Genomic DNA, 20896 nt, shown 5'->3' on the forward strand with positions numbered 1-20896 from the left:
TCAGTCATCCGCCCATCAACACCACAATTTAAATCCATCAGACTTTCTATTCTTGATCTAGACAATCTGCGTTTGCAGTTTTATTGGTTTGGCCAGCGGTTACTCAGCTGTCAAACGCTGGTGTTTATGGGCCGTAAAAATTGCAGTGTTTATCAAATTTAATGAAAATGTGGCTCATCATTTAAAAGCGGTCCCTAATCTGTGTGTATGTTAGTTTATATCAATAGGAAAATGGAGTCTTCGATTCCTTATCAGCCCTTCCCCCGGCTTACTTGCACTGTCAAGTCAAGTCTCTTATCAAGGAGCTAGTTGCTACTTGGAAAGTGATTTGTTATGCTGCAAATACCAGAATTCATTAGGGATCAGGAGTTCTCAAATGTTCAACATTGAACAGTTATTTAACTACTCTCTCATAACTGCCTGAGGACCTGAGCTTTCAACACATATCTGACGTTTTCCCTCTACATTATTGTTAACACAAAAGCGTCCTTATTTGCGCTGAATCCCACCCTGTTTTGCCTTTGTTTCACATCACTTTCAAGGATTTCTGCGTCGCCCTCCGCACTCTCTCTCTCCCTGACTCTGAGGCTCTGTCTGTTGCCGCGGCAACAGCTCAGTGATGTAAACACCACGGCTGACCCTGGCTGTAGGAGCGAGAACAAAGACAGCATCCCCCTCGAACGTAAGCATTAAGAGATAGTTTATATGTTCAAAGGCTCTGACGCAGTTCGTGCGAGTTCTCGGCAGTGGAAAGAGAAATCAGACGCGAGGAACACGGGCTGTGATTATAAATAGAAGCGAAAATAGCAATAAAGACGTTGAGAGGTGCAAAACGCCATTTACCGCAACCATCCCTCATGCCTTACCTGACGTTACGGCTGTATGATATTGTGCATAGGGATGATAAAGAGTGGCACTTAATGGAACATTTGCAGGTTTGAGCAGCGCAGGTTCGGCAATGATTTCTGCGTGACCTCTATAGTTCTTGCTACAGATCTTTGTAACTCCTAACAAACTGTGGACAGTGTGTCACGCTTTACGGGAAAAGAAACCTGAATCACCGGGAGATCGTAACTCTCATTCGATTTTCAACCGGCAGAGGTGAACATGGGCGGTCACTTCAGGGGGGGACGCAGGGGACACGACCCCAACAGAAACCTGAGGGTAGCAGTGGTGGTGGTAAAATACACAGCAGCTGTCCTAAGACAGTCAAAATAACAGCAGCGTATGATCTGTTGACAGTTTGGGAAGTTCAAAATTCCTTAATTATAATTTACGTACGTAACTTAATGTCTACGATAAGATAAATAATAGATATACAACATTTCTCAGGAAAATAAATACTTGAAAGCGATACAGAATGCCTGAGAGCCTAACTGCATTAAATTCTAGTTTGAATTGCCACCTGGCGCTGACATTTTGTGTTTACCTTTACAGAAATAAAGATATGTCCGACATAAAGATTCAAGGACATCAAATTTGAAACTCAGAATTTCTTGAGGCCGGAAAGAAATGCCGTACAACAGCGATCTTGAATACCAAGAATCCGCATTGAGCTGCGTGAAGAAAATGCATAAATTGAGAACGAGTCGTGCTGACAGCATGGAAGACCCACCAAAAACCCACTCATCTGACTTTGACTGAAATATTACGAGGCCGCAAAGGGAAAATCTTCCACCTAACGCCCAAGAAGCTGAGATAAAGCTGATGGATGACTGTCTGGCTGCGGGGTCGAACAATAACAGAGGATCCGACGGTGATCATTATCACCTGTGTGCAAATCACATGAAATACATGCGAACCTGACTGCGTCTCCACACCCAGAGCAGCTCTCCACATGATTTACAAACCACACATGTGTTCAGGCCTGCGGCACACTGGCCTCATTGTTCGCTCGTTTGTCGTAAACACATTAGCGTTGCAAATTGGGACATTTATACGGGCCACAAAAAAATGCTAAAGTACTTTTTTGTAAAAACATCTGACGTACAATACGAGTTCACAAGGGGAGAAAGAAATGGTGAGTTGGTGAAGTTTGTTGGCACTCAGTCGCGAACACACATGCACACAACAGTACATGAGGGTACATATCAGCTGGACGGGTTAGAACAGGCAACCGCGTATTTCATGGTTAAAATGACCAAACAATGGGAACAAGTAGGGCAAAGCCAGCGTGTGTGTGTGTGTGTGTGTGTGTGTGTGTGTGTAGCATGATATGAGGTGGTGGGAGTGTGGGCGGAGCCAACAGGGGAGTTGAGCTTAGATTCCAGCTGCATTCCAGAGGAAGAAAAAGAGATGGGATGCATCCGTCAACCCCCCCACCCACCCCCGCCTCCTGTCTTTCTTCTGCCACTTCTTGCTCATTCTACTCATCCTACGCCTCCACCCAAACACACACACGCATGCACACGCACACGCACACACACACAAACACTGAGTCTGCCTGGCTAAGCTCATGTCAGACCACATGACAATGCTGTCTGGGAAATTAAAAACGCCTCCTCAGAGCACAAAGCCTTTGAACATTTGAGCGTGTGTGCATGAAAATCTTCCTATGAAATGAAAAATTCCTATGAAAAGTTGTACAAAAACCATTCAAAACACTTAATTCAGCCATGTGACATTTATTTTCATCACCATCTCCAGGGCCGTTGTAGTTTGGCTGAGTCAATAACACCTACACTGTCCTTTTGCCGCATATATATTCACAGGAACACTGAATGTGTATTCATCCACCGCTGGAAACAGTCCCCCCAAAATTGCTCTATTTGCTGTTGTTTCAGTGGCGTGTGACAAAAACCACAGTTACCATACATTTGTGGCACATTTTCACTGTCTTCGGTTGGAATTGATTGGCCTGACATCTATCCATTCACTTCATTATTGGATGCTAAACAGATAATGCCTAAACAGTGAGCATTAGCATAGACCAGCATAACCCAAAGTAAGTTATACGGCTTTTCCACCAAAATTGTTGTGACAGAAAAGAAACAATAGACAAATTCCTTCCTAAGTGGTATGTGGTAAGTGGTATTTTTGACCAGTGGAAAAGGGGCATTAGAAAGACTGACACTGTAGTAGACACATTTGTATCAAAAATGGTATATTCACTCATTTACTACGGCTCATAGGTTTGATTTTTTGAATAATTTAGGCTGCTGCAAATGATCTACCGCCGTCCAGCAGGAAAAGGAAAGTAGTTCAGACTATAATATTTCACATGGAATCTGCCAGCCTACTTTAAACACATCAGCAACACATTATTTACGAATACCTACCGTTCATCTTTAGGGGCTGCTACGACTTCACATTTCATCGTTGTAAAGATAATGGTAATCCCCATCCATAAAAGTGAATCATACCAAGAAGATGTTATAGCATATGTTGAGGTATTAGTATGGAAGTTGCGATAGTGAGCGTGGGTGCTCTCGTCAGATTGCAGATATCCGGTAGTGACGTGCGTCAAGTTACAGCAGATCTCATACCTCAGAGGACTGCTTCAGACCTAATGTGACAGGCACGTGTTGCATATTTGGGATGAATCAACAATTTTTCGTCTCCCGCCCGTATTATCAGTGGAGGGATAAAAGTGTCCCTGTCGCTTCTGAACAGAGCATTCCTAGAAGGCTGCCGTGTTTATACTGCGGACCAAATATTTACAGCCCGGACTGAGAAGAACTGAGGCTGCTCAGTTTGACTTTGATAAAGGTTAGATATGTTTTTTTGCGGCAAAAGGGTGACTTAACACGCCGCGGAGATCGCACACACAGCCGCATTCACAGACTGTGTATACAGCTACACAAACACGCTGTACATGGCCGCGCCTGCACACACTGTGAATGCACACATGTGGCCGTGCACTGCGGGCATTCATACATACAGTACGCGTATGCTAGTGAAAAAACTGAATAGTGGAAAAATCTCGGGAATCCGTACACAGATGGAAGGGAATGTCCAAGCAGTGTCACTTTTGCGCTCGTTTGTTATGGCTCCGGCGGTTCGAACGAGTTCATCGCCCATAGGGGGCTGGAGCGAGGCAACAATGGCAGCAAGAAAGAAAGTGTAAACTGTAGTGTAACACTGACATATACGGTATCTGTCGGCTCCCATTCTGCAAACAGAAGAAGCAGTTGTCAGAGGAGACGGGGTGAGACGGGGTAAACGGGTGGGACGGGCCGTGCCGAAAGCCCAACCGCTGGGGACGGAAAGGCACGCGAAGAAAGACAGATGAGTTTGAATATAAAGAAAGTAAAAAGAGAAGGTGTGGTGGTGAAAGCGATACAACTCCAGGGAGAAGGAGGAGGAGGAGGAGGAGGAGGAGGGCAGAGGTCGTGGAAAATATGTCCATCCCATACAAGTCCTCGCATCTTGCACGTTTGAACAATCCGGCGTTTTCCCAAGATGCCCAAGATGCTTTCTCTTATTTTGCATCATTCTAAATACAGGAACCACGTGGCCCCTTTCATTAGCTCCGGCCAGCACCTGACACATGAAAGATCACGGACGAGCTGATTTGCATTGGAAACACGCGAAACGGCCGGCAGATTGGGCTGATTACCATAGGAAACGAGAGGATAACAAAGCACGTTACGGCCAGCCATTTAGATCCATATTGTCAACAAGTCCCCGCCGCTGCCCGTGGCGCGCGCGTGATTTTGTTTGAGCTGGATTTGCATAAAAAAACACGATTAGACAAAGGGCCGGCAACACAGGCTAATTGATTTGCATGCAGGCAGGCGACTGGGTGGGCGATCGCCGATCACCCCCCATGTACGCGGATCAGTCACTGTCAATGAAATAATGATTGCTCATGGCGGTGGTCTCACGTAGGAAAAGGTTTGTTTCAAATGATTCCCAAGACAGCTAAAATATCATCCATTGTGCCATCCATCCTTCCTCGTCTGTGCAATACTCATGTGCAATAAGGAATCTTTCAGTACGTCGTGTCCTGAAGTCCTCAGGGTCATATTCATGACTGGACTACACCGCTAGAGGTCCAAGTGACACAGCTTCCAATGACATTTCACATGTGGAAGCGTGAAACCGCTGGGTACCTTTAAGAGGCGGCATGTTTGCGACGGTTTTTCAACATTCGTAAGCACGAAACCGCTGGGTAGTTTACAACGAGCAATGAGTGTTTGAGGTGGCATTTCAACAGTAGTAAGGGCGAAACAGGTGGGTGTTTTTAATGAGAAACGGGTGGTTAAGACAGCATTTAAATGTTTTTAGGCATGAAACCATTGGGTACTTTTAACGAGATGTGGGGAACATTTGACCAGCTGCGTTTGTACTGACGGAACCAGGTAATCCAGGTAATTATTTCTAGGCCTAGCCAATTGGTTATTGGGCCTCGAAGCACAATGTCATGTCCTGAAGTCCTCAGGGTCATCATCATGGCTGGACTAAACCGCTAGAGGTCTAAGTGACACAACTTCCAATGACATTTCACATGTGGAAGCATGAAACCGCTGGGTACCTTTAAGAGGCGGCATGTTTGCGACGGTGTTTCAACATTCGTAAGCACGAAACCGCTGGGTAGTTTACAACGAGCAATGGGTGTTTGAGGTGGCATTTCAAAATTAGTAAGGGCGAAACAGGTGGGTGTTTCTAATGAGAAACGGGTGGTTAAGACAGCATTTAAATGTTTGTAGGCGTGAAACCATTGGGTACTTTTAACGAGATGTGGGGAACATTTGACCAGCTGCGTTTGTACTGACGGAACCAGGTAATCCAGGTAATTATTTCTAGGCCTAGCCAATTGGTTATTGGGCCTCGAAGCACAATGTCGTGTCCTGAAGTCCTCAGGGTCATCATCATGGCTGGACTAAACCGCTAGAGGTCCAAGTGACACAACTTCCAATGACATTTCACATGTGGAAGCATGAAACCGCTGGGTACCTTTAAGAGGCGGCATGTTTGTGACGGTGTTTCAACATTCGTAAGCACGAAACCGCTGGGTAGTTTACAACGAGCAATGGGTGTTTGAGGAGGCATTTCAACATTAGTAAGGGCGAAACAGGTGGGTGTTTTTAATGAGAAACGGGTGGTTAAGACAGCATTTAAATGTTTGTAGGCGTGAAACCATTGGGTACTTTTAACGAGATGTGGGGAACATTTTACCAGCTGCGTTTGTACTGACGGAACCAGGTAATCCAAAACATGATATATTCCTAGGCCTAGCCAATTTGTTATTGGGCCTCGAAGCACAATGTTGTCCCAACATTAATTTCAAACAAATGTAAAGTTTTAACGTGTTTGTAGTTTGCAGAAATGTCAACTTGGTTAGCATTTACTCTTGGGTTAAGTCTGTCATGTAATCTAAAGCCAGACTGGTGTTGGAACTAGATTTTAGCCTTAAAGTGTTTGCAGTGATGTCAGCGCTGTTGTATGTCAGTATGTACTTAAGCAGTGTAAACTTCCGAGCAAATTTAACAAACAACTCCAAAATTACAATTAGCAAACAGTGAATTTCTGGATTCCGCCGGAACGTGGGGAACTTTGCCCGGTTGTTAATGTGGCCCGGGTCAACATCTGACCCGAGTCACCAAAAGGAAGGGTCTGGTTCCTTTGAGTTCATGTAAAACAAGTTCATACACTCTCACTGCCTCCATCTCAGAGCTAAACACTCTGAATAAAAGAGTCTTCCAAATGTCCCAGAATGGTCACTAATAGCTCTCAAACATCCACGATGGTGGGGTTTACACACACAAAAGCCAGTGTGTGCAGACACGCACGCACGGTCACGCAAAGTGTTTGGATAAAGAGACGGGAGAGAGAGACGCTATCCTTCAGCTGGAGGAGGCCAAGCCAACACGCTCGCATCACATCACTCAGTGGACATTTTTATTCTATTATCCGAGCTATTCCAAAACCCTCCACCGAGGCGTCTCTTGAGATTTGCTCAACAGTGAGAGACTCCTCAACGGCTGCTGCTTCGGTTTACCCAAGAGCTGGCACTAACCCCGCACGTCAGGCAGAACTGTGTCAGTGACAAAAGAAAGAGGACAGAGCCAAAAGAAAAAGGAGTTTTCTGTCTTTGTTTTTTAACCAAAGCGGGGATAACTTGAGGTGTGAAGCGAGTTCTGACACTTTTTATTAAAAAAAAAAAAAAAAAAAAAAAAAGTCTGAATTTGCAGAGAAGACCAATTTGCAAAAGAGAGAAAACAACTTAAAATGTCTCACTGTGATTTGTGGATCTGACACGAAAGACCAATTTGCATTCCGACGTAAGAGTGAAGTCATTTCCCCTTCAGCCAAAAGCGTGTTTTTAACCCAGGGTGTACTTTAGTTTCTTCTAGGAATGGTCTCATCGCGTGTCTCGACTCCAGCACACACGTTTGGAATTCAATCATTTTTAAGAACCATTTGAAAAAAAAAAAAAAACCTCAACAGTTCTGTGACGTTTTGCTGCGAGTCGAAGCTCATGTGAGAGTGTTGGTCTCACATCGCTCTCCCCCGGTTTCCCATAATGACGCTTTCACTGCGGCGCTATGGCAACAAGTGACGGCTGCCTTCTGCCCTCCTGCTGCCGGCAAGCGCATCACGCGGCATAAAAAATACAGAAGTCTGCAATTATTTTGTCGGACTTGACATTATGCAAATATCCGACCCTGTGTGAGTTAATGGACGGTTTCTGATGGATCACGGCACATGGCGGGGTTATAAATGTAACGTTGGACTACACGAGTGCACCGGATGATACGCTGACACGTGGACATGCAAACACATGCGTACGCGCTATCACAGAAACACACACGTCCTTGTTATTGTGCTGTCCGGCACAGCTGGCGAGCCGAGACGCCATGGCAACTGTTGTGGCAGAAAACATTAAGGAGGCGTGGGAGGTGGAGGACACTGCGCGCGTTGGTGTGTGTGTGTGTGTGTGTGTGTGTGTACGTGCGCACGTGTGCATTAAGGTGGAGGAGCCGGAGCTTAAAGACGAGGTATCTGTACGTGAGAAACGGGAACAAGCGGGTTGTGTTTGTCGAGCGGTGTCATTCCTCGTCACGTTCGTGTCAGGGACAACTGGGCAAATGGAAACACGTCAGCGTGAGAAGAGGATCACTTATACAGTTCCATCAAAAACCCAGAAGGGATTTATTATTATTTTTTATGCATAGAGGCCAAAAACAATACTTGATTTCCTATGATGGACATCACAAAAACACATTAAAATGTTTTGTTGCCTATACATTTCAAAAGCACAACTCAAATGCCCACATCTTCAAATTTACCGAAATGTATAAATGTAGTAATATTCCTTTATTATTCTTTCGGGAATTCCTCTTGTGTCTGTGGCTGGCAACTGTCAGACTCCAGGGAATTTTGATCACAATACTTGCTTGAACTCGAACGACACAAGTGTATCAGGTTTTATAATCAAAGTCGCACCTTTCATCAGTTTGTCTTTGGCTCTTTAGATAAAGGCTCAAAAGTCAAGTTACCCAAGATGCAATAGATATTTTTTTCACCCCCTTTTTTAAAAGGTGTCTATTTTCTTTACAGCTTTGCACTGGACTGAACCCACAGGCACCCACATACACAGTGACACACATTCACATAGAATAAAACTAATTCCATATAATATATCCAGATTCAGACCTTTTCAGTCTCTTTTCAGAATGGGTTGTACGTGTGCATACGTCAGTACTGTAACCTTTGTATTTCTCTTTGAATCCTTATTCATATTCGTCTTTTTCTTCATATTCATATTCATCTTCTTCTTTTTCTTTGTCTTCTTCTTCTTCTCTGTCTTTGAATTTGTAGTATTCATCTTCATAGTATTCGTCCTGTCTTTGTCTTCTTTTTTTTCTCAGTCGTTGTATTATTGTAGTTTCGTAGAATCATATAGAATATATAATAAGCGAAGTGTTTCACTGTATCAAGCACAGTTTAGATTTAGCTTCACTTCACATTTTGTGCTGTCTGTTTATTCGCTCAGTTGCTGCACATAGACACAGGGGCTACATGTGTATGACTTATGCTAAACCCCAATAAGACTTATTAAGAAATTGGATATTAAAGATTTATAGTAACTGATAAACAAAGCTGACGATTTAAACCCACCCAGCATTACTCAGGGAATCTCAGCAAGAAAGCTGCCAGCCGGCCAGCCAAACAAAGCTGACAGAGCAGCAGGCAGGAAGATGGATAGCCGGGCAGAGGGGGTGGAAGGTCAGATCACCAGATATACACAGCGAGCGAAGACACGGACAGACGAGACCCGACACGGATAAACACGTGAAGGGATGAGTGGAAAGACTGACTGCGCCAACAAAACCCCCGATTTCCTTTTTCTGCAGTGCCGATGACGTCACCGAACGCCGGGCGATGAAAACACACGGGGGGCCGAGAGGCATGCACGCTGACATGAATAACACCTGTGCACACACACACACACACACACGTCGAGAAACACATGCTGGTCCTGGATCCAATTAGCATTTCAATAAATAAAGTCAGATTATTGTTCTTTTTTATAGTAGAAATACGTGATGTGTTGGGCACTTTTATTCATTTAAAAAAACAACACTTAACTAAGAGTACTGCCCTTATAATCAATATTTGAGAGGCTGTTACTGAGGGAGAAACTCATTCAGTCCACTGACCAGGCGACAGAGTCAACAGCGCTGGTTTTTAAAAAAGGGTATGCTTCGACCGGAACAACGCCGAGCACACATTACTGCCTGACCGTGTTTGGAAGATAAACACTTTGCTTTATCTGTGTTTTAATAAAGAAGACTGAGCCAAAAGTAGAAATAGAATTAATGTTGACGCGCGTGATTCGTGGTAACTTTTTCCTAATATTTGGAGAGCTAACAAAATGGGCAAACATGAGTCAAACTACACAACAAAAAAAAAAAAATCAACAGGGAAAATTGGAAATTTCTATCGCTGACAGTATTACTCAACAGTTTTTTTTTTCATTTACATTTTATGATTTAACACAACCCAGCATAACACAAGACTTCGACGTAAGAAAAATCTATCAAAATTAATAATAATAATATAAAACAATGCAGACAATACAAACACAACAGTAACAGTACATGCGTCACGGGAGCACAGATTAATTACATTTCAAAAAGATATTCATTTATTTCTCGGTGTGTATTAAATCCGAGTTTCTAATGCTTTTTTATTGTCTTTCCTCTACATATTCCCGAACAGAAGTCCATAAATTGTTTAGTCCATTATCCCTGTAGGATTCCAGCAGGGGAATGGCTGCTTGCTCCATCATTATCAGATCTGTAAAATGATCTAAACAAAAACAATTTGGTTTTCTTATTTTCCAGTTCATCGGAATGATCCTTTTTACAGAAAGAAAAGCCAATGATAACAGGTGTTGCAATACTTTGGATTCCACTCCGTCCAGTTTCAGGCCCAACAGACACACTTCTGGACAAACAGATACATCCACATTTAGGATTGAGCATAGAATATTTTGCACTCTGGCCCAGAGTTGTTTTATTTGTGGACATTGCCATAACAAATGTATCAGAGATCCTCTCTCTCCACCGTGCCAACATAAGTCAGATGTATCTGGGATCATTTTATGCAGCCTCTGTGGTGTTATATATGCTCGGTGGAAAATTTTCATCTGTATAAGTTTGTACCTAATACATTTTGGTAAGTCATTTGTGCGTTGCATTATAGTTCCCCATTGCTCTGTTGTTAGGTTTTTCCCCAAATCCTGTTCCCACTGTGTTTTAGTTTTACCCAAGATGTTACAGGAAGAGGTATGAATAAACCTATATAATTTAGATACTGTGCCTTGATTTTTTATGATTTCTTTCAGTTTATTATCTGTTTCCACATCTGAAGCCAGTGATATTCCTTTTGTTACATATTCCTTCAGAATTGATTTAATCTGTAGATACTGTAAGAAAACAGTATCATTAAGTGCAAATGTGTTTTTGAATACAGGAAAACTTATTATTTTATTCTGCTTTACAATCTGACCCAAATTCCGGATGTTGTAATTTTTCCAGGTCTCATTACTAAGGGTTTTCTCATAATGGGAGAGTTTGTCAAGGCTAATTCTTGGCTTTTTATTGCCCCAAAGAACCTGTGTTAGTCATTTTTAACATTTTGGGCCCATTCAGTTCAAATATCTTCTCCATGGGAGAGATAATGGTAATCCCCAGATATTTTAGTCCTTCTTTCCTCCACACTATTTGTGTTGTATCAAGATGTATTGGAAAAGTCAAGCGGTTGAGTGGAGTTGCTTCGCTTTTATTCCACTTGACTTTATAGCCCGATAGGTCACCACATTTTTTAATGGTGGTAAGTAAATGAGGCATTGATACATTTGGTTTTGAGAGGGTCAACAAAATATCATCTGCATAAATATTTATTTTAAAATCATATCCATGTATGTTTATGCCTGCTATTTGTTGGTTAGCTCTGATAGCACACGCTAGTGGTTCCAACACTAAAATAAAAATTATCGGGGAGACTGGACATCCTTGTCTAGTTGACCTAGATAGTTCAAAATGTTGAGACACAATACCATTAGTTTTTACATGGGCAAGAGGTTTGTAAGAAAGTGCACGAATCCACTGCATACACACAGGACCAAGGCCGTATTTCTCTAATGTGTAGAACAGGTACGGCCATTCAATCCGATCAAATGCTTTTTCAGCATTTAGATAAGATAAGGCAGCTCTGTTCATGACATGAAAGAGTCTTATGTTGTTTGCGGCGGATCGGCCCGCAATAAAACCTACTTGTTCAAAATGGACAAGAGAGGGAACCACACTCTCAAGTCGCATTGCAAGTATTTTTGCAAAGAGCTTGTAGTCATTGTTAAGTAAGCTATGTGGTATAAAGTCGCTCATTTGCGCATGATCTCTTCCAGGTTTTGGTATTGATGTGATGACAGCTGTGCGCATAGCTATTGGCATGGATTCAGCTCTGATTATATCATTGAATAGTATAATAAGTAATGGAATCAGTGTATCCTGAAAACATTTATAGAATTCGATGCTGAATCCATCTGCTCCAGGACTCTTACCATTACAGAGGCTTTTTAATGCCCGTTTTATTTCTCCCCCAGTAATTTTCACATCAAGATATTTTTTGTTATTGCTCAACAGTTAGGAAAATAAATAATGATGGAAGATTAGTCACGATGAATTTTTGCGAAAGTGCTCAAATTGAATTGGTTCTGCTTGCTGCGCAAAGTAGGCTCAATGTTTCTTCACGTGGTTCTTTAAATGAGGGGATTTCTAAATGCAGTTTTGAATAGATTTCAGATTCACTTTCCAAAAATCGGGACACAGTTGATTTTAGACACTTTACACAATATTTTTGATGGCGATCCAATGGATGTCTCAAGTGTATACATTCATTTGCACATAACAAATGGGATGGAAGTGAATGTTACTCCAGATGGGCTCTTTGACAAACGGATGTTGCAAAGAGATGTCAAAAAGACTCAGGTGTGTCATTGGGGAAATAGTTTTAGCCTCATGTTTGGCTTCAACAAGCCAACCATACTGAATTGGCAGTACACACCTATGACTCAAGATAACATCAACAATGCACTGCAAGTCAACATTGTATAGATGATAGACAGGAATGATTTAAAGTCATTTAAAAGATACATTATGTCTACGAATACAGTCAAAGTGTTTGTTTTTTTCCACAGAAAATGGTACTTTGGTAACAACTTCTTGGTTAGGTTGAGGAAAAGGTTGCACTCTGTACACAAACTTAGTTAAATAAGCTATGTTTCATGTTAAAATAATTCAACTTTGACTTCTGATCTCACCCACCTTCCTCGATAATGGTCCTTTGTTTGTTTAACCCTTCATCAACCTCGACTTCCGCCCTGCTCGGACATTCCTCGCTCTTTATGCTACGTTACCTGAAGTGTTTTATGCTTTGTATGTGCATGCATCAGATTGGCGAATCACCTGCGTGCAAATTTTTAGGTTGGCGCTGGTGCTGCACAAAATCTGCCGGAAGCCTAAAGTCGTACGCAGATTGAAGCGAGTGGGCACACACACACACACACACACTCTGGCCCACCAAGGTTCTGAAACTCAAAGATATGCGTGTTAGTGAGATCAGAGACGGCTTTACAAAGACGCAGACTGTTGATCTACATCTTGACTGGATTCATTTGTGCAGCTCCGTCGTATCTCTACCTAGCACTGGAAGAATGATTCAACCCGAGGCATGTGGATGTTATCTGTATCTAAACCGCGACTATAAATCCAAAGATTCAACACGCCTCTACTCTGATATTATCACATTCTAAACGCTTCCTCTTGCAAAACACACTTCTCTATCTTGCAGAAGGTTAGTAGCCCTCAGGTCAGAGCTGAGCATTTCCATTGCTGAACAGTCCTGACTGGCCCGCCGCTTTAAGCATGGTCTAATGGAGGTGGTATGGAGATGAAAGCCGTATAGCCATGCCGGGCTAGTACCCAAAATTCCTTCCTTACCCCCAATCCACCCTGCCTCTCTCTCCCCTCCCCTCTGTCTATTGGCCCTGAGGCCACAGTATGGAGATTTAGGACAAATGGGCTGGCCTGACGATGGAAGCGTCCAGATTGAATCCAGACCCGCGCTGTCGTCACGTTGTGTGTGCGAGCGAGTGTGCGTGTCCTGTGTTTTGGTGGATGTTGAGTGATCAGTTCCTCTAAAAAAAACATCTTTTCCCGCCGGACGAGGGTCGTCTCTGGAAGGGAGACGGCGGTCTGGGGGCCCTTGATGAGACAATTTGTTAAAATGTGTTTGTGTGCGTGTGCGTCTTCTTTATTTACCTCCCAAGTGAAGGAGCAAACCCACGTTGTCTTTCTCTCTCCCTCTTTTACTCTCTCTCTCGCACGCACACACACACACACACACACATACACGCGCACACACACACATTCCCCAGTTCTGAGGTCATCCCCTGGAGCTGCTTTGTGCAGCTCCTGCTGTAAATTCGTTTATGTGTGCCCAGTTTTTTTTTTTTTTTTTTTTTTTTTTTTTTACCATTCCCCCTCGACCCTCTCCCCTTTCTCTCATTTTCTTTCTCTTACACCCGTTCTTCGGGCTGTCTTGTGAAACCGAGGTCAGAGTTCATCGTCTGGAAGAGAGAGAGAGAAAACATTAGGAAGACAAAGCTAATAAGCAGGAAAACACAGGGCGAAGGTCCTTTGTCATTTTTATCAGCTCTCCCATTGCCACTCATTTATGCTTATTTTCTTATTTAGTTTGGGTTTTTTCGTTGAACTTGACCAGCTGTGTCTGATTAGGCAACACGTAGAAACTGGCATGGGATCATAAAGTGAATTCTTGTGAATTACTTTCAATAATAACCGGGCTAAATGCTAAAAAAAAAAAAGATGTGCACAGGAAAACAAATCAGTGCGTCTTTGCAAAATATTTGGTTGTAGAAGCTTGTTGACGTGGAGGTTACTCACAGGGCTGTTGTTTTGTTGAGTTACTGTAGCAGCTGAGCAGATTGCTAACATGATAGTTAGCTCCATAGTTAGCCAGTTGTACCATTTTAAAAAACAAGGGCTAATGTCAGCACGTTGATATGTTTACATTGACAGCGTTAACATGCTAATGTTGAGCAGGTAATATTTACCTTGGTTACCACCTTAGTTGAGTATTGTAGCAAGCTAACTGTTAGAAATTAGCATAAAACAGATAACGGGTCATATTAGTGTTGCAGACATTTTCTCATAAATGTAAGTATTGAGAAGCTTCACTGAAAACCACAAATGTCATAAATGGCGCCAGAGTAAATTCAAGGGAGCGCCAATAGAGTTGAAATATGCCAATAAATCAAGTAGATGTTGGGATATTTTGCTTGTGCTGAAAATGTCAAGGATCATCAACATTATTTATAAGGATTCATCCTCTGGAGACGACGAATGTCTGCACAAAATTTGGCAAAAATGGATCAAGTAAATGTTAACCTCCATGTGATGCTCATGATGTGCACCGTGTGATTCTTGTGGGAAGCCATGAGCAGAACCAGGGACATTAGGATTGAACTTCTGGGGACCATGAATGTCTGCGGTAGATGTTGCGATATTTGCTGGATAAGCGTAAGCTTGAATCTGCAGGTGGTGCTAAAGGAAATGTTGAGGACTGTCAAAATAGTTTGGATTCATCCTCTAACAACTGTCATGGCTTGGCAGTAGTTCTCAAGACATTTCAGCAAAAAAAAAAAAAAAAAAAATGTCTACCTTCATGTGATGCAAGGGGGAAACCAAAGATAGTAGGATTGATCCTCTGGGGACCATGAAAGTCTGGACCAAATTAGTGGATGTAATTATCGACAGACTGACTGAATAGGCCACCTATAAAGCCATGCATTCTAGCATTACTAAATTAAGGCCCATAGAAACGGGTGATCATCATCTGCATGACGAACACAAGAAACTTTAATAACCTGTTCCCTTATTTGTTTTCTTCATTGATTCTATGCAACAAGCAATGCAAAAAAAAATACGAAAGTGTGAACAATGAACAACATGTGGGCTGAGTTATGAATTTACAATGAGACATGATTCTTGACCCTCAGCTCGCAGTCTTCGCCCGGCATCCTCCGAGAGCGAGGCAAGGTCGCGCCTGTGATGCAACGCATGCAAACACTTTGATCCGGGCCTTGCAACATCTATTTTGCGAGTGTTTATTAAACAGGTCGAAGGCCTCGCAAGGATTTTTCAGTGTCATTTACTGGATCGTCTTAAAGCACTTTAACAGAATACTTTCCACTCGATGGGGTGATTTCACAACTCAGGCATTTGGCCTCTGGGAGGAGGGTGGCGCATCTCCCAACGGAGCGATGTAAACATTGGTGTTTTGCAGCCCCGTATAACGCTGGAATTATCGGCTGGCCTCGTGCGAGTGTCCGATTGTTGTTTTTTGGATTGAGAATACATTAAGGATTACAAAGACAAACAAATAAAAATAAAAAATAAATTCATAAGGCAGATTTAAATAGCTGTAAATACTCCTCATTTCACTGCTGTTGTCTAAATTCCAAGCTGCTTCTTCTCTAGATCGACACCTAATAGCGGCGATGTGATATATCAACACGAACAGGCCGTACCAAATTCAACAGTGGAAAATCCTGAGTGTGCTTTGAAATTGATGTACGATCATACGCAGCCTCATTTCGGCATCATTTTAACAATCTCAAGATGATATGAGAGGTGACGGCCCCGGCTTTGGCGATTTGATCGCGTTCTGACGTGCAGTCACGGCCGCTTCCTGCAAGACGCATGAAAAACTGCATCTCCACGTATCACTGGCTCTGCCTCTTTCTCCTCTCCTCCATGCTTCGCTCTCTCTCCAACAGGCTCCATGTATTGTGTGTGTGTGTGTGTGTGTCAGCCATGGTCACAGTGGGACCATTGAAACACCATTTTAGGAGACAATGGGCTCCTCCTACAAGACCATAAAACACAGCTTTCTAACCTTACGACTGAACTTGAGTCGGTGTTTTTCAGGGCGGAAAAAAAAAGAAAAACAACAACCCTGTACATCTTACTCCACGTCATCCCCAGGAACTCACTGTTTTTCCACGCCGTTTTCTCAGGACTAATTTTTGTTTTTGCATGTTGTTCTTGTCGAACACCGAAGACGGCATCACATGGCGAATTTTTTTTTTTTTAGCTATGTCACGCTGTGTTTATCCTGCTCAGGCTGATTAGGAGTCAAAATCGTAATGGCTACTGAGCTCACATATCACCACATTCATTTTCCTGACAACTGAAGCTGCTGATAAAGATTACTTCCTATGATTGAAAATACAGGAAAAAGATTGTGATGTGGCAGCCAGTTGGGGGGGAGATGACGACCTGAGAATGGGACTCAAAAATCAACTTTCTTCAGTCTTGCTTTAAGAGTTTGCCTACATTAGTCCTACATAGTGTGCTTTAATTGTCCACCTTAAAGAACGCACACTAGCTTGCCTCGCCTTTCTGTTACCTCTCTATCAGCAACGCAATCTGCTTTCGTCGTCAATAGCCGATCAGGACCGACGTGCTTTGAACAGCATCGCAACAGCCGGGTGCGCTCAAAAACTTGTACAAAGCAGCGGCATAAACACAAGGTGAGGGATGAAATACAAGACAGTGTATCTGTGTCTGTCCGCAGAGCATGTGTGATTGACAGTTGACTGGAGGGGAGGAGCGAGGGTGGATTGTCAACTAGTTGATCAATTGCATATGTTGTCGTTCTCGCGGACGGATGAAAAAATAAACAAAAGTAGCCTTTCAAATGCTTAAACGTGTCTCCAAATACACGCAAACTGTATGTGTGGGAAACACTGATTACCGTAAAATATGCACTTATGAACAGTTATCTATACTTTTCGCAGCGATCAGATGTAAAGCCGGAACAGCGCCTTATTGACGTTAAACGACCCTTTATTAGGCCCCTGTTAACACTCTTTTTAAAGCAACATTATGTAGAAATTGGCATTATGTGTGATTTAGCGCCCCACCACCTCGTTGAAGCTGTTGTTTTAAGGTTTAAAAGTGACATAATGTTGCTTTAACGACTCTTTAAGGAGGCTTTTGCCATAATGGTGACCAAACCTGAGGATCAGTGTGATTGTGTTGTCCAGTTCTGTTTCACATCCTCAAATAACGACTCACGGATGTGTTGTTTGCACGTTCCTCCTGTTTTCCTCTCCTTCCCCATTCCAAACATACCCCAATTCAGGTGATCTGCACGGAGATATGAGCGAGTGTCTACCCGTGGCTTTGTAAACTGGGATATAAGCCAGCAGCTACAATGAGCGGTCAAAAATAAAGCGCGGCGCGACTCCACCTCCTGCCCCGATTTCGCTTCGATCGACACACAACACCCGCAGATGCTCGAGCGGACCTCATTTAGACGTGATCTGATAAGCAGCCGGCCTATCAAGGAGCTATTCTCTGCAGGAACAGGTTTGCCTCCAGCCGTAACTTTATAACACGGCAGGGTTTTTTTGGCGATGACCTGTCTGAGAGACACACGCTGAGAGCTGAGTCAGTCCTCAAGCCTGTTATCTCCAGATTTCCAGAGTGTTCCTCTTTAACTTCTCGGCATTCTTTAAACGGCTGCGGCACGATCTGATAAGCGGGGAGGAATCCAGAGTCTCTCACTCATTAACTCTGCTTATGCTGTGTTTATTTTGCATACTTCTGTTTTACTTCCAGGGCTGGATGCGAGTGGAGTCCTTTGACACAGATTGCCCAACGCCGGATCCATATAGAGTATTACGCAAAACCCAGACAAGCCTCCTTTTCCGGTTTCTTCCAGCGGTGGACACGGTTGCCCCATTAAGAGCACATTTGCAAAAAGGGGGGTAGCGCTCGTAAATAAAAGTCCCTGTCCTTTTTTTTTTTACAATGCAATATTGTTCGTCTCGATGATTACGTCACGCAACGGGAATCGGCCCAGAACGAAAAGGAATCCCCCTTGAATTGATTTTGTCATTAATGTCTCTTATCTAAAAGGTAAAACACAAAAAACGCCGCTCTCCACTCCATTTCCTCCTCTCTACTCTTAAAACAGCCCTAGTTCCTTACTGTAAACTATCCAAAAGCTTCAATCTCCCTACATGGAGCTTCCCGAGTCAGACCTTATCTCCCGAAGCTCCATTTGTGGGTCACTCACATGAAAACAGTCGAGCAGGCCTGGCTGCTGATAATCTAGAGCTTCTTCAGCTCCTCGTCTTCCTCCGTCGGTGCCCCCCCCCCCCCCTTCTGCCTCGCTGTAGTTTTCAGCCCCAAATGCCATATGCTGATCAGCGCGGTCAAAGCGCACTGAATGCGTTATACATGCGTAAAAGCGGGGCCGAGGTGAACTAACGGGTTTGCCGCGTGCGAAGGAACATTGATGTGTCGCGGCTTGTCGGCCACATTTCCATGGCGCCTGAATGGAGAACATAAAATGCTTATGGACGATTATGAGCGCATGTGAGGGTGGGGACTGTAAGTATTTATCCGGCGTTCCATCTGTCGAGCTGAAATGATCGGTGGATAGATCGATTAATAGATCAGGACAGGAGCTACGTATTTAAAGCCAGGAAAGGAGGTTTTCTTCGTCTCCTGTTATCGTGAGTTAAAGAAGAAGTCTGGAGATTCCACTTCAGCTCAACGAATCTCTGATGGACACGCCAAACTATCCTCAAATGATTATCGATGATTAACAGACCGATTGGCGGTTGCAGTCTATTAAAATGGCTATTGCGATGTCCCAAACGCTGTGGTAACATTGCAACAGCCCCCTTTTTCAATCACTAGTGCAAAACCCAGAGACAGTTAGTTTGTTATGATAGAAGGCCATAAGAAAACCAGCAGATATTCATATTTCAGTACCAATTTTTATGATACTGAGTAAACATATTATTTGCCGAGTTTCCTCGTGAGTTCAATTGTATTTGATTCGCAAGTAATTCATGTCATCATTACGGAATACCAAATGTTTTTCTCTCCCCAGAGACAAGCAGCTCGTTTTGTTGAAATCTTGAGAAAAAGGAAACCTTGCTTGTGTCCTTATCAAGAGATAGCAAATGTGGTTTTCCCAAGATAATGAGACAGTTATTCGGGAGAAAAATGGTCCCATGAGATTCGCAAGAAGTTGACCAAGACACACACACACACACACACATTTCTCTGTGGGGTCGGGGTTTGGGTAGTTTTAAAGCAAAACCACATGAATGTTTTTTTCGAGTAATTCTTCATGCACATGCAGCATGGCACTGCTGCGCTCTTAAACATTGCAGGCTTTCACTAATGAGAGGGAACAAGCTTTTCTTTCCTTGTGAAGATGGATTAATCGGGGATGGTAACACTTCTTATTCTACGATGGTGGCATGGATAACTTGTGATCTTGAGAAAACAAATCAAATCGAAATTGTTTAGCATGGAAGAAACGAAGAAAAACCATGACCATGACCGTTTAGGGCTTCCGTAAAAACAAGTCAAACTATCAATCATTTTCGACAAAAACACTGTAAGCCTGTATTTAGTGTCAAAAGAGCACATCTAGTGTCTTTCGTGGTATCTCGTATGAATAATGTGCGTTGTTATCATTTATTTTATTATCATCAATGTATCCGAGCTGTCTGTTTATTTTACAAATTTACAACAATAAAAAATACGCAATCAGGAAATACGCTAGATATGCCATAGAAATACATTTTTAAAAGAAGAAGACATTGCCTCAGACAGTCTCACCATCTCGGGTCATTTGAAAAAATGATACTGAGTAGGATTTCTTCAGGTCGTACTCGCAGTTACCGTCTTGCCTTCTAACTGTTCAGAAATACAAAATAAAGCTGATGTTATTCTGAAAATCTCTACCGGAAGCCGCGCACTCCCGCGGACTTGACACTCCCCCCCCCCTCCACCTCTCTCTGCTTCTACGCGCTCGGTTCAGCATCTGTCTTCGGCAGAGAGTCCGCGGAGCGCGCAGTATGGATCCGTTACGCATTACGCACCGCGGTGTCCTGTCTGGCACAGATGCTTCCCAGACACGCGCTTGTGACTCGCATAAAGCCATGAACTGTTAAAAGCAGGCGACATCAAGAAGCCCAAGGTCTCTGTCTGCCTTTAATGTAGATAGAGGAGGGAGACACAAGTGATTCGTGGAGACTTTCTTTCTTTTTTCTTTTTCTTTTTTTTTTCTCCGACGCACACGCACACACTTCTCCTGGACTTATTGTTTTCCAAACGGGATATCATCTGTTGCATCTGCAATTTTTTTTTTTTTTTGGGGGGGGGGAGGAGGGCTGTTTATATGTGGATACTTATTCGGGACCATGGGAGACTCCGTGTTCCTCGACAGGCAAAATTCCTATCTTGTAAGTACTGGGGGGTTTACTTGGGCCATAAATTAATTACAGCGACTCTCGGGCGCGCACTGATAAGGCTTTGGGGGTTTG

At 43.1% G+C, this 20896-nt stretch overlaps 1 protein-coding gene across 2 annotated transcripts in view; it reads left to right on the forward strand.

Annotated features, from left to right (window-relative positions):
- LOC115576950 (rho GTPase-activating protein 6) overlaps window positions 1–20896 on the forward strand; it is a 90344-nt gene that overhangs the window by 17980 nt on the left and 51468 nt on the right. Inside the window, exon 1 of one of the 2 annotated variants that reach the window (XM_030409659.1) lies at window positions 20366–20815. The exons of the other annotated variant lie outside the window; for it this stretch is intronic. Within the exon in view, the coding sequence (XP_030265519.1) occupies window positions 20774–20815 (42 nt within the window). The 5' untranslated portion in view covers window positions 20366–20773. Of the gene's footprint in view, window positions 1–20365; window positions 20816–20896 lie in introns of those variants that run through there. 2 annotated transcript variants of the gene reach the window in all.

This window comes from Sparus aurata, chromosome 24, assembly GCF_900880675.1.
Source record: "Sparus aurata chromosome 24, fSpaAur1.1, whole genome shotgun sequence".
In the NCBI taxonomy this organism is placed as follows: domain Eukaryota; kingdom Metazoa; phylum Chordata; class Actinopteri; order Spariformes; family Sparidae; genus Sparus; species Sparus aurata.